The following is a 27946-nucleotide window of genomic DNA, read 5'->3' on the forward strand; positions in this document are numbered from 1 at the left end:
TCGCGTTTGTTTAGTTTGCCGGACTGCCCGGAGTGAACGGACGTGGCGCTAATACGTTTCCCTCCTCAATAGCCGTGAATATCGCCAGAATATTCATCCAAATTTGGCACCTTTTGAGGATATTGCAGTTTCAGAAGTGAGCGAGTGCCTGCGAAGTCGGGAGAAGCAGAAACATCTGGAACGAGTGAGTATTTTCGCCTGCGACTACCACACCTGTGAGCGGCCTTAAACGGGCTACTTTTTCGTGGAATGACAAGATCGCACGCCAAACCTAAAAATTCCGGTATGGATGCACAGTTTTTAGGGTTCCGTGTTCGATTAGGTAGTGCATGGTTTAAGTCTACCTAATTTCTAGACCTGGAAGATTTTTTGCTTTTTGCGAGGTTAATGTTCGGAATGTCTAGTTGTTTACCATAGACTTATTTATATACTGTCGTATTGTTTACACAGGAGGTTTAATTATATTGATTGCAGAAGTACAATTGTTAGTGGTATCAGGGCGCTTGCTCCATTTATTTGTTATTGCTCGATAAGTGAACATAAAGTTTTGCGATAAAATAATACTAACTTAAGATGTAGATTACGGCTACATAACAATAATACAAACGCTAAGCAACTACATAATAATAATCATCTAGTATAGTATGTCACTGGCCACCATGGGCGTACCGAGGGGGGGGCAGGGCACAAAACTTATAAAAGATAATGAGCGATTCTTTCACAGAAGTAGAAGTAGATGTAGTTAATTGATATATAATAAACTAAAACAGCATTATTCGTTTTTCGGAAAATCAATTTCTCTAGACGAAAATTCATCAGGCTCAGTTAATTAAAAAAACCCACTCCAATTATATATGTATATAGGTATACAACAATTGCTCTTTTAAAGATATAAGATTAAAATTATCCTTAGAGCGAAAACCTATGATTGATAGCAAAAAAAGAGTATGGGCGAACAGCCCATAGACATCCCCAAATTGTCTTAATAAAAAAAAAACGTTGCTCCAAAATTTGATTATCGCGCGGGAACCGTACATTTTTCCTGGATAAAAGTATCCTATCCTTTCCAGCCGGGCTAGCACGGCCACCAGTAGAAATGCGAAAGTATAGACAAACTGTGGAGATAAACTTAAGGTGAAGTTCCGATCTTTTTCGTTCCGAAAAATTAAATGAAAATGCCACTTTATGACAGCCTATAGTCCTAAAAATTCAAATAATATCCTACTTTATGACATATTTTATAGTCTGTCATAAAGTGGCATTTTAATTGAATTTTTGTCGGTTGCGATTAGCCGCGGTAAAGATCGGAATGGACCTTAACTTTATGTCCACAGTTTGTCCATACTTTCGCATTTCTACTGGTGGCTGCGCTAGCCCGGCTGGGATTAAAAGTATCTCCATGCCAAACAGCTAAATCGGTTCAGCGGTTTGGGCGTGAAGAGGTAACAGACTGACAGACAGTCAGATAGACACTTTCGCATTTATAATATTAGATGGAAGTATGGATATACAATATAAATACATACATACTTCCCCTGACACTGGCATTCATATTTTTAAGTACATAACTTCCGCACCGAACCTGTCTTTAGTCTGGGCCTTGATTTAGTTCCGTTACATATACTTACACATAACATTGAAACTGTAATTGCGTATTTCGACACACCTTTCAATACCGAAACATAGCACCTTCGGAATTATTGTTTGATAAATAGACTAATAATCAGTGCCGTAAATAGGGCGGTGCCACCGGTGCCCAGGCACATGGCGTAGACTCAGACATTCAGCTCCTTATTTTTCGAATTGCTCCCGATACGTTCCCGCTGCGCCCCAGAGATGTTTCTCAATGTAGTAAAAAATATCCAAAGCCGAACATTATATAACCTCCTCCTTTTCCTCCGGGGTTAAAAAACAAAGGTGCAGTTATATAGAAGCTCGCACAGGGCGCAAAAAAGGCTATTTACGGCACTGCTAATAATATGGCTAGACTATAATAATATTGTCTTTGTTATGATACGTGCTGTAGCTGAAGGAAACGCTGCCGAAAAGTGCTCTCAAGATCTTGGTTTGGTATAACATAAGCATAAATATAATGGAAAAATCTTTTAATATTATGTTCTCAGGGACTGCCAAGGGGCACAGGGCTTACAAGCCCGCAAAGTAATTAGAAGACAATAGGATTAGCAGTAGTTAGTATCTAGAGTACTTATACTTAAAACTCTTGAAATTAAGAGTATAATTAAAGCTCTTTCAACTGCTCTCAACATAACACAATAGGAAAAAGGTAATAAAAATAGAGCAAACGCCCAAGAGGCCTTTTTAAAGGCTCCAAGGTGAAACGACCAGTCTCCAGAGGTTACTGCAGCGACCTACAAGCTACAACGCCAACGAAGGCATGATAATGATTCATTTTTTGCCTTCCGTTCATAAATTACTACTGTTCGTTCCAAGTTTTTATTAAAACCTTTCTTTAGGTTAAGTAAATTCAACCAAATGATCGCCGGATTTCGATATGAAGATGGCACCAGATGATTGATGATTACGTTGGAGTATGATGGATAGCCACGATGGCGAGGCTTTGCCATCGACGTAAATATGGGCGAATAGGCACATCTCATAAGTATATACCTATACATCTCATAAGTATAATAGGCACATCTCATAAGACGTGTTATACTGTTCCTATATTTGTATGTCATATTTTCATCTCTGTTGGTGATGGTTGTCTGGAATAAACCGCTAGTAGCGGTAAGACCGCCAATTTGCGCAAATCCTTTTTTTTTATAATATTTGTATTGCTATGTTTTTAATGTGCAAATAAATAATTTTTATTATTATTATTATTATTATACCTCAAATACAGTTTACTTATCGAATCGGTCGAATACGACCTATCCCTTGTTTTTAGTATTTGCTACCATGACTTCGTGAATCGTGATGAACCAAATTTAAACTTAACATAGATTTTAAACGTAAATATTATGTCACTCTTAATAATTTCCTTTTCACGAATATTATTCTGCTTCAGTCTATTTTTGTGTCTCAAGGTCATCTGGTTCATACAAAATGTACAAACTGACACCTTAAAAGAATTAATATACACTGAATAACATCGCATATAATAAAATATTATCTTGAATTCAATCTTATGAGAAATATTATCAGCTCTACCACAGTATAGCAATATGACATAGGGACTAATATTGCTATACTGTGGCTCTACCAAACTAGATTAAGGGCCGGTTTCACCACAGGCTCAGGCTATTTACAACTTTTTTGACAGATTCTCCATACTTGATCTATCAAGTTAATTGGTGGATAGCCTTATCAGGAAGTGGTGAAACAGGCCCTTAAAGTTACAAATAATCGTCACTATCGTCAATTCTTTAAATGACTCTACTTTTTTACTTTTTTTACTTTAAAGTAGGGTTCGTTTTCACTTTTCAGTCTCTGGATAGATTCGGCATAGTAGTTCGGGAGCCCTAGAACATTTTTTTTTATTACTATCAAGCAAATTTTTTGTAAGTAGCTTCATTTTGACAAGACGAACAACATTTTTATCTGCGAAAAATCTTGAAAGTGGTAGCTCAGTAACAGAAATAGAAAGGATTTCATACTTTGACTTGATGGTCCTAAAATATGGATTGTTCTATTTGTAGGACATTGTTACTGTTTAAATTAAATTACTATTAACCTATTATTATACAAAAAATCAGCTTGTTAGTATTCCGTTTTCGGGGTTCAGTAATCAAACAAGTTTTGTTGATTACAGAACCCTATAACGGAACCCTAACGAGCTGATTTTTTGAATATCGATAGACTTTAGTCAATATAATTGGTGAAATCTTGACTTAAGTGCTGTCAAAATTGATATCAAACAAATATTTAAAAACTGTCTTAAGACCACTAAGACATTGAGAACGTATCCGCTAATATTGTTATTGAGTAGGAGATTGAAAGCGAAATATACAATACTGGACTAAAACTGCCCGAAACATTGCCTTTTCTAAGAATCCGTTACAAATTCCAGGTCCAGAATGGGGGGCATAAAGTTCCTAATCTTCGTTCAGCTGGTCTATATCAGCGCCAGCATGGAACAGCTGGACATCATATACGAGTGGAAGCAGCTGGACTTCCAGTTCCCCTCGCCGGAGGTCAGGGGGCAGATGATCGAGAACCGGACCTTCGTCCCCGAGAACAACATACCCATGGGGGTGGAGGTTTATGGAGACAAGCTGTTCGTGACGGTGCCCAGGTGGAGGGGAGGAGTACCAGCTAGTCTGACATACGTGAATCTCACGGGTGAGGAAGTTTTACTAGATTTTTCCGCTTCCATACTAATATTATTATAAATGCGAATGTGTGTCTGTTTGTCTGTTACCTCTTCACGCCCAAACCGCTGAACCGATTTTGCTATGGGGATTTATATTTTTGGTATGGGGATACTATGAGCCCCATAAAAAGAACGGCTCTCTCTAGAGTCTAGAGTCTAGTATTATATTATAATTAATAATAATAGTTATTGTTTATATTGTGTTGAAAATGACGTTGCAAAACGTTTAAATTATTGTTTCATATTTAAAACATGCTATGTAAAATGCGGAAAAAATCAGAATTTCAGTCTAGTGATGATTAATTTTAATTTTTTACATTAAGTACGCATTGTGCAGTCACCACTTTCAAACAATCATAAAACCACACTTAAATAACTTAACCGTAGTTAGTTGACCGTGAGATTATTTTCCTGAACTTAAACATTTTTTCTGATTCGAATTCCTGAAACTCTACGTAACTATTACTTATGAAGTTATGACACAGAATTAGCAAAGAATAGATAGTAGTGGTAAGTAAATGACACTCGTTGCTAAGTGATTAATTTCTCGAAATGAGTCACGGGAAAGTCCACACTCAAAAAGTTCCCGGACATTCATTTAATGGAGGTGTCAGGTGTAACAATAAATAATAATTCTATACATAATGTAATATCTTACAACCTCCGTTCAAGTCTATTTTACCTTTAACATCACCCTTATGCTGTTGAATTAGGGATCACTCTTGTGAGGTAATATTCTTTTCTTGCGTCAAGGAAAGTCCACATTCAAAAACTTCCCGGACATTCATGGAGGTGTACCAATAATTCCGCCCTACGGGCTACAGCCCACGTTCAAGTTTATTTTACCTTTACCATCACCCTTATGCCACTTGCCATAAGGATCATACCTGAGGTATAACTCTAGACGGAGTCGGAATGTGCGTGACTGAGACCGGTTTGCGGCGCACGCGCACGCGCGAAGGTGACCCCCCACCACTGCCAGTTTTGTAACTAATGACCCAGTAGTCGATCAGTATTGGTACAGTATATGGGCTAAACAGTAGACTAACATACTAGACTGCCCGAATCAGCCGCACGCATGCATTAGCGTGAGCTCGGATAACTTAAAGTAGGAAAAGGATATGGTTCAACGCGTTGCACGCGTGTAAAACTGTTTCTGTGTTGAGCCAGTTCGATTTAAACGCCACGACTGTGTTACTCTACTGTATCATGTTTATACTATGGTATTGAGTAGCTCTTAATTACCCGAGGTGCTTAGCGATTGCAATTATAGAAACAATGCAATAATTTAATCACTTAGCGGTTGCTAGGATTCTTTAGGACAATTATTTATCACGTAATCTGTGTGTACCTTAACTTTCCAGTATTTCTACCGATTATGACTAATGGAAGCAAACTTTGAGTCGTGTAACGTGTTAGCTAACTTTCATATTTTGTCACTCACGACTTTTATGAAGACCAACCTCTGTAAGCCGATTTGGCTGATTCTAAGCCTACCCAACAATTTTGTCTTTCATCTTCATAATATTGGTAAATAACCCTGTTAATTTAATATTTTCAGACAATTCTACGAAGTCACCGAAATTAATTCCATACCCGAACTGGGAGGCGCACTTGAGAGAGGGGGACAAGAAGCCAGACATCGTCTCCCCTTTCAGAGTCCGCGCGGATAGGTGCGACCGACTCTGGGTGTTGGACAGCGGGAAGATTAACTCCCTCAACGAAAACGGCACCATCAAATTCACACCAGCACTCATCATCTTCGACTTAAAGACTGACACAGTCATCAGAAGGTACACCTTCCCAGAAGACCAAGTCAAGGAAGATTCAGGGTTCGCAGTCATTGCCGTCGAAGATATGGACTGTGAGAACACTTACGCGTACGCTGGTGACGTGGGCAAAGCTGGTTTAGTAGTATACTCTTGGGCGAAGAACGAATCCTGGCGAATTCACCATCACTTCTTCAATATCGACCCCATGGCGTGCGAGTACAGCGTCAAGGGACACGAATTCACATGGGACGATGCGATCTTTGGGTTGTCTTTGGCACCGAACAACAACAGCTACAGCACGTTGTACTTTCATCCGATGTCCAGTTTCAATGAATTCTCCGTCTCCACAGAGTATCTAAGGAACGAGTCGATTGCTGAGGCGAATTTTGAAGCGTTCAAGCTCTTAGGGAGTAGGGGACCGAACGCGCAATCTGGAGTATCATTCCTTGACCCAAAAACTCGAGTTCTCTTCTATTCTCTGGTCAACATGAACGCAGTTGTCTGCTGGAGGACCACCAACAAGGTGTACAACATGACGAATCAGGGCAGGATTTACAAGGACGACGATACAATGGTCTATCCCACTGATATCAAAGTTGACACGAAAGATACCCTTTGGGTTCTCTCTAATAGGCTTCCTTTGTGGATGGATGGCTTGTTGAACGATACGGATATCAACTTCAGAGTGTTTTCAGGGCCTGTCTTGAAGGCCATCAACCATACCGCCTGCGATCCCAACCCCAGCGTTGAGAAAATAAAGGAACTGCAAATGAATAGGACCATTACGGTTCCTAGTTCTTCCGCGACCATTGGTGCTTCAATTTTAAGTATTGCATTAACGATCTTGCTAGTAACGTAATCACTTTTACTATAAATTAATATAATCATTTAAGTTAAAGAGTCAGATTTAAGTGTAAGGAGAGTTTTACCATTAGAGTAATTATTCATTCATGGGCAAATTGGACCAATGAAATTTTTCCGGATTAAGTGAAGGTGAACCGCCAAATCGCAACAAGAATATTAACTTGATATTGCCCGATTGAATAACGTGCGTCCAGCATCTGCCTATGAATCTATTTCTCTGATGGTACATTGTATACGTTACCTATTTGTTTTATGAAAAAAATCTAGTATTTAAGATTTAAAATCCTGTATTTATCCTGTCTGAAAGACGAAGAGAATCTCTTGGATGTAATCGTAGTTTTGGAAACATGTTGTATATTTTATTATCTTTACATTGAGTATTGTAATTCACTAATTTTTTAAGTGTTTGTAAACGTTCGCATCATGAATCTCCTAGTCAGTCCATTTAAATATAATTCTGAGTTCTGTCAACACATAATAGTTAGGCAGACGAAAAAAACAGCTTTTGTAGCCCTACCCAGTACCTACCCTATGCTTTGAAAGTTCAAAAGTACAAGTAGAGTCATGCTTCGGCACGAATGGGCCGGCTCGACTGGAGATATACCACGGGCTCACAGAAAACCTTTGTGAAACAGCGCTTGCACTGTGTTTCGCCGAGTGAGTTTACCGGAGGCCCAATTTCCTACCCTTCCCTTCCCTATACCCTTCCTTACCTCCCCTACCCTGTAATCCTATTCCCTCTTAAAAGGTGCCGGCCTTTTAGCTCTTTTGATGTTGCGTGTGTCCATGGGCGATGGAAGTTGCTTTCCATCAGGTGACCCGTTTGCTCGTTTGCCCCCTTATTTCATATAAAAAGGCAGACCCATCTTATTTAGTCGGATTGTCAAGTTAATGTTAGTCGATGATGGTATGGTTAAGTTAATGTTAATCGTGATTTGGTTTGTTAAATCAGCCAGATAAATATTGATAATATTTATCTGGCTGATTTAACAAACCAAATTACGTACTAATTCATTTCTGCCAATTTGTCTGAGAGTCGATACTTAAAATACATTTTGCTACAGTAGAAATTCTAGAAGATGAGAAATTACAGAAGAATGTTACGCTGTGTACTCATGATCTAAATGTTTATATTATTTTCAGTAATTTTCTCGTTTATTTTATAAATATGCATTCAACATTCTATTCCTTTACGTAGGTATCTATGAAATTCTAAGAATTTATATATTACTAGATGTCCCGCGCGGCTTCGCCCGCGTAAATTAGAAATTTTACAGAATCCGTAGGTACATTTTCCCATAAAAAATATTTCCCCCGTTTATCCCACATTTTCCTGAGTTTCTTCTGTCGTATTAGTCTTAGAGTAATAATATAATATAACCTTCTCGATAAATGATGAGTCTTACTCGATAAATGATCTATCTAACACTGAGATAAGTTTTTGAATCGGACCTGTAGTTTCTGAGATTGACGCGTTCAAGCAAACATACTCTTCAGGTTTATAATATTAGGTAGATATAGATTTTTTTAAATTATCGCTTGACAAACTCGAGTCTCGATCTAAAAGACTATGAAATGGTATAATATGGTAGTGATGATGATGATGATGATGATGATGAAGAATGTAATTTGCATAGTAGCATATGCTTTCTGTTCTTAAAACAACGCCGAAACTCCCAAACTTGTATCTATAAAGAATCAGGAATTCTCTCAGCACCTTCCGAACCACGGTATACCATGTATATCACGGTGCAAAATCTTACTTGTTGGTAGCATATGCTTAGAATACTTCTCACGAAACCGAAGTCACCATATGTTTCCCTATAAGTTTTGAGGAGTTCCCTCGATTACTTATGGATCCTTCATCAGATCACCACTTTTCTGAATATAATACCAAATTGGGATGATACCCTATATACCAAAAGAAAAATTTTGAAAATCGGTTAACAAACGGCGGAGTAATCGTTGAATATAAGAAAACGAACATAACACCTCCCCCATTTTGAAAGTCGGTTAAAATTGTAGCCTATGTGTTATTTATTTAATATTTTAATCAGCACATGAATTGAATAACAAAATTTTTTTCAAATTAATCGTAGCACCATCTGTCAGGACAAACTAAAATTGAAATAGAATAATATTGAATGCGATGATAGCGCCGTCCGCCGGATCTAATGTAAAACATTCCAAAATCAACAACTCCTTATAAATAAGAAATTAATTGAAAAAACATTTTCCAGTAGACCAAACTGTAAATCTAAACCATTCTCGAATCTCCACGAACACACACAAAAAATTTCATCAAAATTGGTCCAGTCGTTTAGGAGGAGTTCAGTCACATACACACGCACACAAGAAATATATATATTAAGATTTTGAGACTTTAGATTATTAACATTCAGAATTAATAAACTAGTCTGTATTAATGATATTTTAATAACTGAAATGAACTAGTCCATTCCAGTTAATATATAACAGAATCGAGTACTGACTCGATTCTGTTGTATTTTTTTTATGAAGTAAGAGGGCAAACGAGCAAACGGATCACCCGATGGAAAGCAACTTCCGTCGCCCATGGACACTCGCAGCATCAGAAGAGATGCAGGTGCGTTGCCGGCCTTTTAAGAGGGAATAGGGTAATAGGGGAGGGTAGGGGATTGGGCCTCCGGTAAACTCATTCACTCGGCGAAACACAGAGCAAGCGCTGTTTCACACCGGCTTATATAAATCTAGCCTAAAACAAAATGACATTAATGTTATTCTAAAATTCGGAGTACAGCATGATTTGCCTACTTTTGATTTGATCATTAGGTATTTGTGAATTATGTAAAAATGTAAATAAACTGTATGTTTTGTTTAAAGCAAGTTTAAAGATGTAAAAGAAAGTTACATTCCAAATTGTTTCACGATTGAATTGAAAGTGCAGAATTTCATCAAGGTAAAACATTCCATTTTAGCGAAGACTAATATAAAAAATACTTTTTTTTTACAATTTTGTAACTGTAGTCCAGCTTTATAAAGCTGGCTTCTCACGGCGTGTGATATCGCAAGCCGCGCCGCGCCGAGCCAGCTATTACGAGCGAGCACGAGCCACAGGCGAGCACGAGCCACCCCTTCTCACGGCGCGTTATATCACAAGCCGCGCCACGCTAACAAACATTCAGGTAAAATTAAACTTTATTAACACGGTATTAGATATCATTTTGCGCTAAGTCACTACGTTAAATAGGTAAATTTTAATGAAATGCAACTTTATTCACTAGGCAACTAGGTTGCATTTCAATCTATGCCGCTAATTTTATTATATTAAGTTTAATTCCTTTATTTTGATAACAGATGCCGCTGCTTGGCAGCTACATCGCGCTATAGCTAGCACGAAAATATTTGTTATAGTTATAAGGTTTTTAATTCACACTCACTGTAGAATTGATCACGTTGTAGAATTTTCATGCCAAAGCAATTTTAGTTCCAGGGTAGGGTAGCCGTACAGACGGATTTCGTGATGTTGTGCTTTCGTGAAGTCGAACAGAAGCGTCATTCTTCCACCAGTACGAGTGGAAACATAATAATTATTATTATTGTGAATTATAAAAGTAGTGTAGCATCACGGGGAACTGGGAAGGTTTCGAGCAAATATTATTGTTCGGAATCGTACATCCTGCAAGCTTTCGTCATCATTCCACGCGAAAAACATACCATCATCAATCCTCATCACCTTGGTGAGTGACAGTCTTCCACCGTGCATTTTTTGCGTAACATCCTGCCATGCACTGTAAAACTCAGGAATGAACTGCCACCAGTATTTGAGGACCAATGCACGCCATAGGAATTTAGTGCCAGCCCCCAGGGTATCCCACCCTGGGACTTAAATCCCTCTGGCGTGATAATTCTACAACACCAAGAATGAGTGTAAGTGAAAAGAGTTTCAAATTAGTTAATCACCTATAATAAAAATTCTCGTGCTAGCTATAGCGCGATGTAGCCGCCAAGCAGCGGCATTGGTTATCAAATAAATGAATTACACATTAATTTAATAAAATTAGCGGCATAGGTTGAAATGCAACCTAATTGCCTAGTGAATAAAGTTGCATTTCATTAAAATTTACTTATTTAACGAAGTGACTTAGAGCAAAATGATATCTATTATCGTGTTAATAAAGTTTCATTTTACTTGAATTTTTGTCGGCGTGGCGCGGCTTGTGATATCACGCGCCGTGAGAAGGGGTGGCTCGTGCTCGCCTGTTTGCTCAAGCCGCGCCTTTGAAGTTACCGACTTTAATCGGATCGGGACGCGCCTACACGAGCCGCGCCGCGCCTCGGCACACGGCGCGTGGCTCGAGCGGGCGCGGCGCGGTTTGTGGTAGCACGCGCCGTGAGAACGCAACCACGCCACCACTTTCTTCGGGCGCGTGGCTCGAGCTGGCGCGTGATATTAAACGCACCTGCTCGAGCCAGCCCGAGCCACCCATTCACACGGCGCGTGGCTCGAGCGGGCGCGGCGCGGCTTGCGATAATACGCGCCGTGAGAAGGCACCATAACATAACAATAATGTTATCGTAGGTACTTATTTACCAGTGATAATATAAGGTTGTTATATCTAAGGCTGGCTGGCTTCTTCTACCATAAGATATTGTAATATTAATAAACTATGTAACAATTATTTTATTTTTATTTCCAATACTGCCGCAACATGAGTAATAAGCAGAGTGTGGATGAATTATAAGGTCAAAATAAATAAATAAATAAAATATCTTTTTATTCAAAATGGGTATCATGATACACTTTTTGAAAGTCGAACGAAGAAACTACGTTGCCTACCACCGGTTCGGGAACTACCCCTAATAAAACAAATAGCTAATATTACATTTCCTTAGCTGTACCACAAGCAATAACCAAAACAACATGAGTTACGATCTAATATGTTATGTTTATATAATCGGCATAAAACAACTTATCTATTATTACCTGCTTTATATCATAGTGGTTATGAGTACTTGACGACATTTTGTTTAAACGACGTAGCGAACCAAAATGGTCGTCGAGGCGAAAGAAAGTGTAAGTGTACAATAATTTTATAATATTTTAAAACGTTAGTAAAAACATAGATAAATAGAATACTATCAGTAGTCTATGGTAAAAACGAAATTCTTTGCAAAAGCAATAATAACATAGCTATTATAACAAAGTAAGTTTTTGGAGGGAAGATACTGCGCTTCTTTGATCTATTTGAACTCATTAAAATATAATATGTGAAACATGAAGTGATCCTCTTAAAATCATTAAGGGTTCTTTAGATAAAGGTCAACTACTAAACTACTAACTTAAAATTGATGGACATTGGAGAAACTACCTGCAAAATGTTGGGTTTCTCAGGGCCTCAAGGGCAAGTGTGTGAAGTTCTTCCGTGGGCCGAATCTGCTGAAGACGGTGGTCGCCCTCGCCTGCTTCGCATTGCTGGTGCAGCAGGTAAGAGGAAGGAGGAGTGATAGGTTTTATACAAATTCCGCGTGACATGTCGACATTGTCAGGATATTCAGTTTCGGTTTCTTTCTACTAGCTATCGAATTCGTGGAGGAACAAAGTTGGAAACATTTAGATTTTATTCGGTCATGATTGAAACATGAACATATCATCAACAATACAACTATTAATGATGAACGCCTCCGTGGTGCAGTGGTTTAGAGCGTGGCTCTTGACTCGGAGGTTGTGGGTTCGATTGGAAACCGGCCCACGTTGGAAACATGTTATTTCCAAGTTTGGTTAGCACAATGCATGCTGATCACCAGATTAACTGACATGTAAGATGATCCATGTGTCGGATGGGCATGTCAAGTCGTTCCTGCGCCTGATCTCTCGCCAGTCGTGACGGTCTTCCGTCCCATTGGGCTATGAAAGTAATAGGAATAGAGAGTGCTCATGTGTACTGCACACACTAGGGCATTATAAATTACTCCTGCGTAACTGGCCTGGTTTCAATGAAACCGGCCACCGTCACCGAAACCACTGTGGGAGTTACTAATGATGATCACCAGATCGCGTCGTGCATCATGAAGCTGATCGACGTGCCGGTGACCACGTACACCCACTTCGAGTTCAACCGCACCGTCCGCTACCCCAGCGTCACCTTCTGCCGGGAACCGCCCTACAAGTACGACAAACTCATTGTAAGTACCAAGTAGTACTTAGTGTAAGTAGGCGAAATAGTTGTAAAATGTAAGCGGTTGGCAGACTCATTGTGAGTAGAGTGCAACTACACCATCCGCAACCCCAGCGTCACCTTCTGCCGGGAACCGCCCTACAAGTACGACAAACTCATTGTAAGTACTCATAGTAAATAGGTAAATAATTATATAAGCGGTTGGCAGACTCATTGTACCATCGAGGAAATTGATTCATAAGCAGTTGACGGACCTACGTCATTTGGTCGGATTATGTCAACTTATTGTAAGACGTCATCTGTCGGCTGGGTTTGACAAAACGCGACCAAAATAAGTAGGTCCGCCATCTGCCTATGAATCAATTTCTCTCATAGCACAAGTAGTACTCATTGTCCATTGAGTAGGCAAAACAATTGTAAGCAGTTCGTAGACTGATTGTGAGTAGCCTGTACACTCATTGTAAGAAGCCGGCAAACTCATTGTAACGACAATCTCGTTGAAAGTAGGCTGCAAAGTAATTGTAACATAAAAAAGTCCAAAATCTAAATTATTTGGTTTACTTTAGTATATTACCCAGTACTTTCTATAGACAAGGTTAGTTCTTACATATAATGGTAATGGCTTGATCAATATGGCAGACAGGATCCAAATCATGTTCAATTATTACAAAACTGTACACGCCTTTGAAAATTAAATAGCAAAACTTCTTTTGCAGCATGAGAAGGGTCCATTAAATAACATATTCTTTAATGTATTGTACTATCAGAGAAGTTGATTCCTTTGCAAATCGGGGACCTAAGTAGTTTGGTTGTGTTACGTCAAACCCAGCTGACAGATCACAATTAACATTGAATTGACATATTCGACCAAATAACGTTGGTCTGTCGATTGCATAGGAATCAACTTCCTCGATGGTACTATCAGACCTACCTACGTAGTTTGGTCACGTCATGTCAAACCCAGCCGACAGATCACAATAGCTATGTGATATGTCCACACTATGCATTTCATCTTCATTCTTCGTCATCATCTTTTTATTCAACTTTTGTTTGGCATAATATATTCAATAATTGAATGCGTCAAAATCCACCCGCGTTGGAAAGAAAAGTGTCATAGCGTCGCGGGCATGCCTCTCGCATGCCCTTGATGAACAAAAAAGGCACAGTGTGGACAAAGCTAATTAACATTGAATTGACATAATCCGACCAAATAACGTTGGTCTGTCAACTGCCTAGGAATCAATTTCCTCGATGGTACATATTGATTTTAGTACAGTTTTTAGCAAAACCAGCATAATTTATTTTAGAGATCAATGTACTCAAATTTATTCAATATAACTACAGGAGTACGGTCTATATTCGCATCCGCGGTTCACGTCAACATGGTTCGGGTTCAACTTCTCCCGGATCTCCCTGGACCAGCTCTGGGAGGAGATCACGTATGACGAGCAGGACTTCTTCGTTCAGTACGGCCTGGAGAACCTGAGAGAGAGTGAGTTATTACCCAATCACATAAAAATGTACTATGCGAAGAGAAGTAAGTAAGCAAAAGCAATGAGCCAGAGAAAAGTCACTATATTAGGTCTACGTCACTTAAAAATAATAAAAAGATATTCAAGCAAATATTAAAAGCGATAGCTAGTCAAAATCGTTGGCCTTCCTTTTACCTCACCGGTAAATAACTGGCTAACGTCTTTAACCAACCACCAACGTTGTTGAATAAATAAAACTCCAGTCAAACAACCTTAGAAACCAGGTATGCATGATTTACTCTGAACCAGGCAAATATTAACCAATCAACATGACCATTAACCAGACATGTGTAATTTTCTCGGACACAGCTCCAAATATTAAACAATAAACAACGTTGTTAAAAATATTAACTCTAGTCAAAAAACTTCAGAAACCGGCTATGTATCATTTCCTCTAACAAATGGAATATCCTTCAGATGTGGTCATCACCTCGACCTTGGGCTTCATCACGGGTCGCTGCTTCACACTCTCCCCCCGAAAGGTGTCCCGCGCCACCTCCCAGGCGCAGGGCTACTCCGTGACCCTGCAGCACCAGGCGGCTGACGTGGCCACCGCCACCAGCGTGCTCCCGCCAGGGTATCACGTACATGTGCATTACACAGAGGAGCCATATACTGGTGGGTAATTAAAATCTTGCCTTTGCGTCATCTAGACCAAGGTTTTTTTAATGAAATAAGGGGGAAAAGAGCAAACGGGTCACCTGATGGAAAGCAACTTCCGTCGCCCATAGACACTCGCAACATCAGAAGAGCTGCAGATGCTTTGCCGGAACACACGAACGATGCGAAACACAGCGCAAGCGCTGCAGTTTCACGCCGGTTTTCTGTGAACCCGTGGTATTATCCGGTCGAGCCGGCCCATTCGTACCGAAGCATGGCTTTACCACGTGAAAGGTGGATCTAATCTTCTTTAAGCGAGCAGGAACCGTATATTTTTTCCGGGATAAAAAGTATCCTTGTCCTTTACCAGGACTCAAAGTATCTCCATGCCAAATTTCAGCAGAATCGCTTCAGTGGTTTGGGATTGAACTTTAAAATGGAAACAGATAGACAGACACACTTTCGCATTTATAATATTAGTAATATGGATAGATCGCCTAGCGAGTCGCAAGTCTGCGACGTCTCAAGACCTTTTACGAGTTGAAACGAATTTAGGAAGCCCTGAGGGCCTAGACAAGCGGCAAGCAACTATTGTAAACGCCAACGCCAACGCCACAAAATGTATGGGATTTGACATTACGCACCTTTAACGTAATACCGTGACTAAATGAAATTATCAAATTTTACAGGGGAGCAAATATTAGAAAATAGTCACTGTTTTTTCCTAATAAAAATCTGAGTTCAGGGTTTTTTAAGATATTTAATAAGTTTATATGATAGATCTCTGTTTAAATTATGACATGCCATTTAAAAAAGTTAATTATAATATTTACAGCTTTATTTATTTTGATTTATATTTTTATAGTAACACTTTACCACTAATTAAAATTTTAGACAATATCTTACCGTCTTAACTTTTAACTATCTTATCATTTTACAAAACACTTTGACTGAAAGCAGATCAACTGGAAATAGCAATAAAAAATAAATAAACATAGTAACGATCACAGCCTCATTTCTCTATCCAGAGGTAGGTACCTACTTTGAGCTAACAAAAGTAATGTTCACTTCTATCACTTAATTTAAGAATAATGAGTTAAACCTATTGGCATATTAATAATATTTTTTGATTATAATAAAAAAATGTTACACTCTAGAGATAAACCTTATTGGATTAATCTCTTAAAAAATAAAGGCAAACTGTGACTATACAAACTGTAACATACCATCCAATGTAATTAAATTATAAATTGCGTTATATCATAACACGAAAAATGTGTCTAAACAAATTGAAACACTTTACCTATTCAAAAAAGAAAATATTTTGTGACTTAAAGCCGTGTTATATGTTCTTATTGGTATAGACACAATGTTGCATTTATCGACCCGAACATAACTCGGCTTAGTAACGCTTCGATTTACCGCTAAATGGCGCAAAACACAACATTTTGCAAAAAAACAAGTTTATCTTGTAGTTTACGTTTATTTTAGATAGATGGCATTGATACCTCAATTTATGAAAAATTTCGTTTAGTAACGGTATTACTTTAAAGATGCGTAAATATTTAGTATTCGCTAGCGAAGCGATGACTTATGTCAAATCGCATACATTTTGTTAGCGTTTACGATAATCGCTTGCCACTTGTCTACTAGGGCTGATCTCTTTCTCATTCATCTCACCTCTGTCTATAGAAGTGGAGGTATACAACGGTGGGCTGGTGGACTACCTGTACGTGAACACGGGCGAGACGGTGGACATCAAGCTGACGGTGAACGAGTACGTGATGATAAGTGACGATGATGACCCCTGCACTGATGAGCCGGGGTATAGCGCTAATGAGGTAGTATAACTTAGAGTTTCCAATATATTACTGACTGGGGAAAGAGACGAGTGAGTCGCTAACAGGCAATTGATGGATTGACTCTAAATAGATTAACTCATGATTAAAGCAATTGCCTTATAGGCCCTAGGGCATCACGTCTGATTGGGCACCTAAAGAGTTTCGAAGACCGATTCCAGTTGACATACGAATAGGGGGGCCAACTTGCATGGACTGTTTAGGCCACCAAGTAATAAATCCGTCACTAATCTGATTGCCACGTAAACACCAGCATTGAGCTTGATCTTTCTTAAGACTTGACCAAAGAAGGTAAGCTTAATTGGCAAAAAATTGGAAACTATATTATAATGACTCCTACTATTCCAACTACTACCGATGTTAGTGTCATTCTTTGTATTAGCTCCGTGGTACCATTATTGAGATTGTTTATTTGTTCCAGTGCACAACGGAGTACGTATGGCGAGAAGTGGGTTCGGCCGTGGGCTGTTCCGGGCCGTGGATGACAAGCGATCTGCCGCCCTGTGACAACTTTCAGGACATGAGGAACCTCATATCCACTTATATAAAGTAAGAGAATTCATTGTACCAACATATTCCAACCGGTATATATGTCGCAGGGAAAAGAAGATATCAGGGATATCCCGAAATCCCTAGGGATATCACGAAATCGCGGTAGATACCGAATATTCTTGTTTCTTACGTCTTCTTACTAAACAAATCTAGTGATATGTCATTTCACTAAACTAAATCTAGTGAAATATAAAAGCGGATACCGCCGAATAAAAATCGAGCTACGCATTTCTCTCGCTCGCTCTAATACCCACACGGGCACTAGGGATTGAAACAAATGCGTCGCTCGAGCTGGCGCGGCTCGTGTGATTTTTTAACCGACTTCCAAAAAGGAGAAGGTTACTCAATTCGACCGTATATATGTTCTTTTTTTATGTTTTAGTCGTTAAATTATTACGTGTACGTTAAGTTTGAATGCGATTTTCTAAATATCACCTTTTACGACTCTCGAGTTTCAACATTTTTTAATATTTTCCAGACTTACGCGCATGTTACTTGCATGGTTCGATAGCCTGTTAAATGTATATTATGGGGATATTAATAACTCAATACCGATAATAAGATCCCTTCACGCTGATAATGCCCCATTCGCGTTAAGAGGGCGACTAACGCAAAAAATCGTCCTTCTCTCTTCACACTCACGCCCGTATTTCATAATATGCCAGGACGACGCGGATTCATTTAAATAAAAAGAAAGTTATTTTTTTCCTAATAACTCGATAAATATGTAACATTTAAAAAATCCGCTAGGTCAGTTCCTTAATGATAGAATTTTATACAATGTGTTAAAATAATAACTTAGTTTAATGCACGGTTATGGCAAAATATGAAAAATTTGTGAAAATTAGATGCATCTTTGTGATCGAGAAAATTTTATGGTATCGTGTTTTTGCTAGGTCTGAATCTCGGAAATATAATGTTGTATCTATGTCTACAAAATGAAACAATTCGGGGCTTATTTTCATTTTTAGGGTTAGTCGCCCCCATAAGATACTCGTAGTGAAACCGCGCATAACGGGGTCGCGCAAAGCGGGGTATTACTGTGCTGAGCAATGTATTTTTACATTACAAAATTAAAAATTAATAGGTGTATTTTTATTAGAAAATAAAGTTTAAATCAACTAAACAAAAACAAAATTACAAATTATTAACAGGTGTATTTTCATTACAAAACAAAACAAAATATAATCTATATGTAACGGGCATGCGATGCGAGGTGCGCGCGTGCTGCCTGCAGCGTAATAATTTAACAGTAATAATATACACTTTTCATGCACTTTTTCCACTTTTATTAATAACAATTATGTTTTACACGACCGGTTTCGATAAAATCATCATCAGGTGTAGTGCAGGTAATTTTAAATTTTTAAATAATTGGTAAACAAAAATAGGGTTGTCAGCGTCATGAAAAATTTTCTACCATTTAGTACAATTTTCTACCAAAAACAATACTTTGCTACCAAATAAACAAATAAAATTTTAAATGTAAAACCTTTCATATAAACCTTTGATATTGATAAATTAATGACTAAAATAGGAGTTGTACTTAAATAGCAACATAAATATAAAATTGGTCAGAAAATCATTAAATTAAAAAACAATAATTACATTAAATAAATCAACAATTCAATTTAAATGTCCTATAACTATAATAAATAAATAATAATATTTAACAATTCATAAAATGTCAATCTTTATATAAATAATGTCATAAGATAATAAATTCATATAAATCATGTCAAAATAATGCCAATGTCAAAATATAAAATTTCTAATATCTAAATTAAAATGTCAAACTTAAACTAAAATTATGTCCAAAATATTAAATGTTAAGTATCCTGTAATAATATAGAATTTGAGAGACATGTCTGATCGTTAAGAAGATTCCCATATTTCTTGTGTCTATTTATTTCCAGCGCTTCTAATGCATCCATCTTCCTGCTTTTTGGTAAAATGTGTAGATACTTAATGCCTTTATCAGGATCGAAGAAATGGCCATTATTATTTAGGTGTTCCGCAAATGTAGATCTGTCAGTTTTCTTCTTCCATGCTGTTAAGTGTTCCTTAATTCTAGTTTTAAATTTTCTACCCGTTTGGCCTATATATATTCCTTGACATGTATCGCAGGTAAGTTTGTATATACCACTACTATCCGTGATGTTATATTTGTCTTTGTTGTTACATATTACATTTTTGAGGGAATCTGTGGTGTAGAACGCTACCCTTGTATCCTTGTTTTGCAGAATTCTCTGGAATCTATAGGATAATGGACCAATGTAAGGGATTTTTACCCATGTATTTCCTGCTTTTTCTTTTTCCTCTCTATAATTGTACAGCATTCTTCCAATCATTCTTTTCTTCGCTCTCTTTAACATCTTGTCAATCAATTCTTTTTTATAACCATTATTTTCAGCAATGCTTTTTATGGTATTTAGCTCTGTGCTGAAATCTTTTGGGTCCAGAGGTACTTTCAGCAGCCGGTGTATAAAAGCATGGAATGCAGCATGCTTGTGCTGATGTGGATGGCATGAGTTTGCGTGGAGGATGTTTTCACTGTACGTGGGTTTTCTAAAAATATTAAATTTATGTCGACCAAGCTCTATATCTATTGTTAAATCCAATTTTTCATGACGCTGACAACCCTATTTTTGTTTACCAATTATTTAAAAATTTAAAATTACCTGCACTACACCTGATGATGATTTTATCGAAACCGGTCGTGTAAAACATAATTGTTATTAATAAAAGTGGAAAAAGTGCATGAAAAGTGTATATTATTACTGTGAAACATGAATTTCCACCAAGAAGTTACGGTACATTCAATATCATATAATAATTTAACGACTAAGGGCCGGGGCACAAAAACACGGCACGACGTCGTACGGCGTCGTACGGCGCCGTGTCGGACGCGCGTCGAAAAAAACCACGGCACGGCGCCGTACGGCGTCGTACGACGTCGTGCCGTGTTTTTGTGTCCCGGCCCTAAAATCACACGAGCCGCACGGCGCACCAGCTCGAGCGACGCATTTGTTTCACTCCCACTAGTGCCCGTGTGGGTATTAGAGCGAGCGAGAGAAATGCGTAGCTCGATTTTTATTCGGCGGTATCCGCTTTTCTGACATTTCACTAGATTTAGTTTAGTGAAATGACATATAACTAGATTTGTTTAGTAAGAAGACGTAAGAAACAAGAATATTCGGTATCTACCGCGATTTCGTGATATCCCTAGGGATTTCGGGATATCCCTGATATCTTCTTTTCCCTGCGACATATATACATACGATTCTACATAAATCCTATTAAATTTTAACCCTTGACACGACTTGGCGCCTGTGGTAGAGTAGACTAACTGACAGGTCGACAAAGGTACTTCTTTGCTGCTCTGATTGCTGCAGTTACTAATATATGCTTATATTAGTAACTGCAGCAATTAGAGTAGAACTTTAATTATTTAAATGTAATTAACTACGAATATTAAAAACTTTATTACTCGTAGGTAATTTAAAAATTTTGACATAAGTGTCATATATTATCTGTCAAACTTTTCATTAAATTGAAATTTAATCATAATAAACGTCTCTGAGTGCAGCAGTTAAGAAGCGCTTACACGGGCAATAATTGCTCGGCGATCTGGAGCAATGGGCATTGTCCAAAAAAATCACATGCACTTTTTTATATTTTTTTTTAGTTAAAATAGGGTATTTTAAGAATATAAATTAAATAATTTTAGTTTTAATTCTAGTTTTTTCTCAATAAATTTTTAAAGTTTCGCTCTGACGTCATCATCGGCGGCCAATAATTGACCTCTGCAGTATGTTTTTTCCTTTCAATCTCATTTATAATGGCTGGTTCGTCATTTGCAAGTTCTCATTATGTGAAAGCTGATACGAGAAGCTTACCAAAAGTTCGAAACGTAATGTTGGTCGAATTTATTGCTAATTTAACGCCATTGAAGGTCAAAAAAACATATTTGTTCAAAAATATAAGTAACTAATGGGTATTTTTCTCGTTTATATACAGAAAAACGATCACTGACCTTATTCCTCGAAATGTTTTTGTAATGAGCAAAATAAAGAAAAAAAATGGACAATCCCCATTAGTGGAGCAATATAGAGCAATTTATTTCATATCACTCAATGTCATATCGCTCAAATATTCGATGGCCACATCACTCAATATTGTAGTGCACGATATTGCTGCTTGTTGCCGCAAATTGCTTGATGTAGTCGTGACGTCAAAGTTGACGAGAATTGACTGGAGTCGAGCAATTTTAGTTGCCCGTATAAGCGCACCATTAGTCTATAAAATCTATCAGTGTTTCTTTCACATTTTACCTTGCCTATAAACTTGACTACATTTTAGCATGCAGGAGAACCACGATAGCGATAAGTGTCATCGGACTTGCCGCTCGCTGCTGTATGGTGCCTTCGTGACGGACAGACAGAGACACTACGGGTGGAACGCCAGGAATGCTGCTGAGCTGCAGACTACCGTAAGACAGATATACAGGGTGTAACTAAACAAAGCTATAATGCTTTAGGGTGTGTTTGTGTCCCTTATAATTATAGAGTATCACTTTGAAAGTGGCAGCGCTTAAAGAGCAATTTTTATTGTCATTTGTATGAACAAGTCAACCAGCGTCATGAATTTGGCCATATAGAAATGAAAAGTAACTCTCATGCTACTTTTACAGTGAACTCTGTATAAAGGACTCATACACAACAAACAAACAAACAAACAAATCTTTATTTCGCTTAAAGAAACTTACACGCTAATCTTACACAAACTCTGATCTCCACACTAGGATTCCCTGTGTCGTGGAGACCAGTCTCTTCTCGTGCACAAAAATACTAGGATTTTTGATCAATTAAGTACTTATTTTAACCAGCTAATGACATATTTGATATTACTACAGACAGACTACTACAAATATGTTCCAAGTCTTTTTAACAAAACAATGTAAGTATATTTTATAAGTAAAAAAAATAAATAAAGTAGACGACTATATTATACTGTATACAATATACATATTACAACCTAATGTGTTATCACTTTGTTCTGTTACACCCTGTATATTACCTACAAGTTGCAACAGACAACGATAATAATGCACAATTCAGCCAACATAGACACAAAAAACATGAATGCAGCTTCCTTATATGATATAGTTACTAGTATAATATATAGACCTTGTTTTTGTATGCGCGTCCCTAGCTTTAGGCTGCGTTCTCACCGGTGCTGTATGAGTGGCGTGTTTTAAGATCCAACATCATCGCTGTTAGCGCGGTCAGGCAAATGAAGCTATTCTATTGGTTCTGTAAACACATTCCTCGTAACGCAACTTCTTAGCTTAGAGCCAGTCCACATGGCGCGCTGCTTCTGATGCAACGCGTCGTGTGGACTGGCTTGATTCAGACCGCAACGCGACGGGTAGATGCATTTCCACTAGTGGACCTTTTTATGACAAAATGTGTGAGAGTCGTAAAATATTTAAATCGCGTCTAAAATTTTGTCAAAATAATCAAGAGCAGGTCAGAATGGACAAACTGGCTGCTCAACACTCTTCCAAGAGTTTTGATAAGTTCTGGAGAGGTACTAAGCAACTAAATAGTAAAGTACGGCTGCCTATTAGTATAGAGGGGGTGCAGGATCCAATTAAGATTGCGAATTTATTTCGAGAGGTTTTTCAGGTGAAATCCCTGTTGCCGCTGGCTCTCCACACTGAGTGTCAAGTTCAGTCGGGCCCAGCGATTGGTTTCTCGGGTAAGGATGTGTCCAAGGTGATAAATGGCATGAAGAGGGGAAAATCGCCTGGTCACGACGGACTCAGTGTGGAGCACCTGCGGCACGCAGGCTTTCATCTGCATAGAGTATTAGGAATGTTCTATACGTTTTGTATCCGGCACTCCTATTTGCCAGCAGACCTCATGAGAACTATTGTGGTCCCTATCGTAAAGAATGCTTCGGCGGATACGTCCAGTATGCGAAACTATAGACCCATTTCTCTTGCTACAATACTAGCAAAAGTTCTAGATGCGTTACTGGATACGTGTCTGAAGAAGTGTGATTCGATTGGGGACACACAATTTGGCTTTAGAGAGGGAGTGTCTACTGAGAGTGCCATACTATGTTTGAAACAGACCGTTGAGTACTATACCAAGCGGAAAACGCCGGTCTTTGCATGTTTCTTGGATTTGTCCAAGGCGTTTGATAGAGTATCGTATGAGAAGCTTTGGGCAAAGTTAAGAAAACTTGGCGTATCAAATGACATAATTGGGCTATTGACGTATTGGTATGGTAATCAACGGAACTGTGTTAGGTGGGGTAATTCACTCTCTGAGGATTACTCCTTAGAGTGTGGGGTGAGACAAGGAGGAAAAACCTCGCCCCGATTATTTAATATTTATGTAAACCAGTTGATCGAGGAGCTCAGTAGTACTCATACTGGTTGTCATATTGATGGTGTATGTGTGAATAACTTAAGTTATGCTGATGATATGGTACTGCTGAGCCCCTCAATCAGTGGTCTTAACAGGCTGTTAAAAATTTGTGAGAGGTACGCTATTGAACACGGCTTAGAGTACAATGTTGGTAAGTGTGAGTACATGATATTTCAATGCAATAATAAGACTTTCAATCACCAAGAGTGTCCACCACCTTTACTCAACGGAGTACCTCTGAGTCGTGTTACAAAATTTAAATACCTCGGTCATGTGGTGACAGATACTCTTAGTGATGAGGAGGATATTGAGAGGGAGCGCAGGGCGCTATCGGTCCGCGGTAATATGCTGGCACACAGGTTTGCCAGGTGTACAGCGCCTGTCAAGATAACGCTTTTTAAAGCATTTTGTCAGGCGTTTTACACCTGTGGTCTGTGGGCCAGCTTTACTCAACGGACCTATGGCGCGTTGCGGGTCCTTTACAATAACATATTCAGGTCTCTATTGCGGCTCCCTCGATACTGCAGTGCATCCGGGATGTTTGCCGATGCAGGAGTCGACGATTTCTATGCGATTATGCGGAAAAAGGTAGCGTCAGTGGTGCATAGAGTTCGGGAGAGCCGGAATGGGGTCCTGAAGATGATAGCGGAGCGAATTGACTCTCCACTCCTTCGCAGACTCACTGAACTACATGTCAGGGTAGCAAGATGAGCTGATGAGCTGCATTGTGATTATTTGTTTAGTTCATAATTATTTTATTATCAAAAATTATTTATAATATGGGCTTCTTTGTCTGAAAATAAATTTTATTTTTTTATTTATTTATTTCTAAATTTATATGGATTTGGCATATTCTCGCTCGTCTCACGCAATTGAAATCTGTCAAATCCATACAAATTTATGCCGCGCCGCGTCTCGTCGCGTTGCGGTCTAAATTGACCATAAGCTAAAGAGTGTAGTCAGTAGTACAAGTGAGAGTACGCATTATGGACAGCAGCCCCCGATACGAAGCGGGAGGGGGTGTTGACGTTGACTGCTTCGTAATTTAACGCTGCGATGACGCAGCGCCCGTGTAGTCGGCTATGCGTCAAACGGCAGCGCTGCGTCGACGCAACGCGCCGTTTAAGCCAGGTCACAACAATGCGTTGCGGCGCCGCATCGTAAAAATCTACGACGTCGCAGAACGCATCGCGGAAATTTGCGATGCGTCAGCGACATTTCCAATATAACAACGCATCGTTATATTTGCGGTACGACGCCGCAACGCAGTGTTGTGGCCTGGCCTTTTGGACTGGCTCTTACGCGTTAGGTTGTAAGATGATGTTAACTTTCTTTACCAGCTGTACATCCACTTCAACAACATGATGGTGTCGGTGTACGAGGAGCGACACAACTACGACTGGAACCTGTTCCTCGCAGACCTCGGCGGCAGCGTGGTGAGTGATGATGATGGTGACGATAATTGTGATGATGACAATAGTAAAGAAAGATGGAATTAAACAGCCTAACGTTTTATTAAATATCTTCGAAGTGCCAGCCAGACTCGAGCACGAAGGTACCGTTATATACCGTAGCAAAGGGAAGGCCACCGGGGTATATAGGACTTTCCCGGGCGAAGATAATGCCGTCGGGACTACCTCACTAAAGTTGACGGTATTCGTTATGTTGCACTAGACGGAGTCGCAAGCGCTGTAACATGGCTTCCGTGACTCCGCCGGCGTTGCATGCTTACCCCTAAAGACACAGGCTACTTTTCATCGGATTAAAAAACATTGTTTTTAATATAAAATAAGGGGGCAAACGAGCAAACGGGTCACCTGATGGGAAACAACTACTGTCGCCCATAGACACTAGTTGCCTTTTAAGAGGGAATACGCTCTCTTTTTTGTAGGTTTGCAGGTCGTATTGGTACGGAAATACTGCTGGCGACGATTACGGCTTACGATTTCACGGGCAACATGATATGGCGGCTCTCGACATAGGCGAACGCGTTGGCCAACGCGTCTGCAGACGCTTTGGCCCAATGTGTAGAACGGGCGTTCGCGCGTTGGCCGTAGGTATTTAGACGTTGGCCAACGCGTTCGCCTATGTCGAGAGCCGCCAATAGACACTACTTAAATCGTTAATTCCTATTCATGGCGTAGCTCTGACGTACGACGAGAACAAATACACACAGTGCGGACGTGGAGATATAATATATCGGCTTTTTTTCAACAGCTCATTAGTAAGATACATTATCCACCTGTGTGTTAAGGTGGCTTTCTGATTCTTGCCGCAAAAATTCAAGTAAAATGTCACGTTATGACATAGGCTGTAGGTTTTATTTAGCTCTACACCACTACAAAGCAACGACGACATGGGTCACTACCTCAGGTCACTACCATAAAATTAATAGGTATAGTAACTAATTTATGGTCACTACTCACTATACCAATGACGACCTCTGTGGCTCACTGGTTAAGCGCGTGGATGTATGGGACATGAATGTGTATTAAAATGTGTATCAAATAAAAAAATCTTTAATATATGTGTAACATAAAAGTATTAAATATATTTCCGTTGTCTGGTACCCGTAGGCCATATGTTTTACCTCCGTGGCCGTAACACAAGTCCTTCAGGTATTTAGCATGGGGCCCGACTGACGTGGTGTGAAGCGTCCATAGTATAAGTTGATCATTTTGTTATTCCACGCTTCAATCTATGATAGAAGTCGGTTAAAAACTACAAAATGGCAATCTAATAAAATATCAAACCCTTTCTCTACGGAATTTACTCTATTACTCTTCCATTTTTGCCCAAAAATCTTAAAGTTATGCGTGCCCTGTACCAATTGATTATCTAATATTGAATGTTATTATTAGTTTAGCATTTTAGATGTACGTTACCAAATGTTTTCCTTTATTATCACGAATATTTTGGCGGTAGGCCAGTACAATGGGTGTTTTTGGGGAATATATTATGTTTATCGACATGTGTTTTGTAATTTTAGCTTTAAAATGCCATGCTAGGCTAGAATAGCTGAATGTGGTTTTCGAGCCTACGCTTCTTATAGCCCGCTGTACAGTACACCCGGCTTATTACATTAAACAAAGTTGCAAACTACTTAAATTCCACGGCTCTACATTTTAGGGTGGGTTGCACCAGAGGCGTGGTTATAGTTACAGTTATGGTCAAAGTTATAGTTAAGGCTAACTTTAACTTTAACCTTAAAATTGACCACAGAATTTGACAGATGACAGCAGCTGGTCCGACAAGGCTTTAAATGAACGTGGGCGGAGGCGCTACTGGTGATGGAAAACTGTCAAAAATGGCGTTTTGACCATTACCATTGTTTGTGCGACGGGATAGCAATGGTATAGTTGCCATGGTGACATACTTATTTAGTCACTTCAATAAAATAATATGGACGAAATACTTTATAAGGGAAAACAACGTTTGCCGGGACAGCTAGTATAATATAGATAAGTTAAACATTTTAAATACAAGAGTTCGTGTTTAACATCTCTCAGGCTACTTTCTTATTTTTCCAGGGTTTTCTTCTTGGCCTCTCTGTGATTGGTCTCGTGGCGATCCTGAGCAACTTCTGCGCGGTAGTGGTGCCGATGATGACGAGGAATCAACGCCTCACCCCAAACGACACAGCCGCTGTTACAGACGAGATTTCGCGCAAATGCCCTTATAATAAATATTAATTATGATGATTTTGATAAATGAAATGTGAGAGTATCAATTCATTTAAAGCCTTGTCGAGCTCAAGGTTATCGTTAAATACGGCGTCCATTATTGAATTTAACCAGATTTGACATTTTGCATTGTAGGTAAAGTTAAAGTTGTAG

General features: G+C 39.0%; 1 protein-coding gene across 1 annotated transcript; it reads left to right on the forward strand.

Annotated features, from left to right (window-relative positions):
• LOC121733199 lies at nucleotides 1-27802 on the forward strand. The gene is made up of 12 exons (XM_042123371.1): nucleotides 1-184; nucleotides 4031-4302; nucleotides 5895-6892; nucleotides 12353-12436; nucleotides 13003-13134; nucleotides 14472-14619; nucleotides 15077-15277; nucleotides 16952-17100; nucleotides 17540-17667; nucleotides 22033-22162; nucleotides 25451-25546; nucleotides 27641-27802. Exons 2-12 carry the CDS (start codon nucleotides 4038-4040, stop codon nucleotides 27800-27802), a joined length of 2493 nt encoding a protein of 830 aa, XP_041979305.1. The 5' UTR covers nucleotides 1-184; nucleotides 4031-4037.
• The last annotated feature ends 144 nt before the right edge of the window (nucleotides 27803-27946 follow it).

The sequence above is a fragment of the Aricia agestis genome, chromosome 13 (assembly GCF_905147365.1).
Source record: "Aricia agestis chromosome 13, ilAriAges1.1, whole genome shotgun sequence".
Lineage (NCBI taxonomy): Eukaryota > Metazoa > Arthropoda > Insecta > Lepidoptera > Lycaenidae > Aricia > Aricia agestis.

Excerpts from the sequence above, each read along its gene's own strand:
- LOC121733199 (XM_042123371.1), top strand. The coding sequence starts at position 4,038 with ATGGGGGGCATAAAGTTCCTAATCTTCGTTCAGCTGGTCTATATCAGC. Across the intron at positions 12,437-13,002 it reads TCGCATTGCTGGTGCAGCAG|ATCGCGTCGTGCATCATGAA; the intron begins GTAAGAGGAAGG and ends GATGATCACCAG. Across the intron at positions 14,620-15,076 it reads CCTGGAGAACCTGAGAGAGA|ATGTGGTCATCACCTCGACC; the intron begins GTGAGTTATTAC and ends AATATCCTTCAG.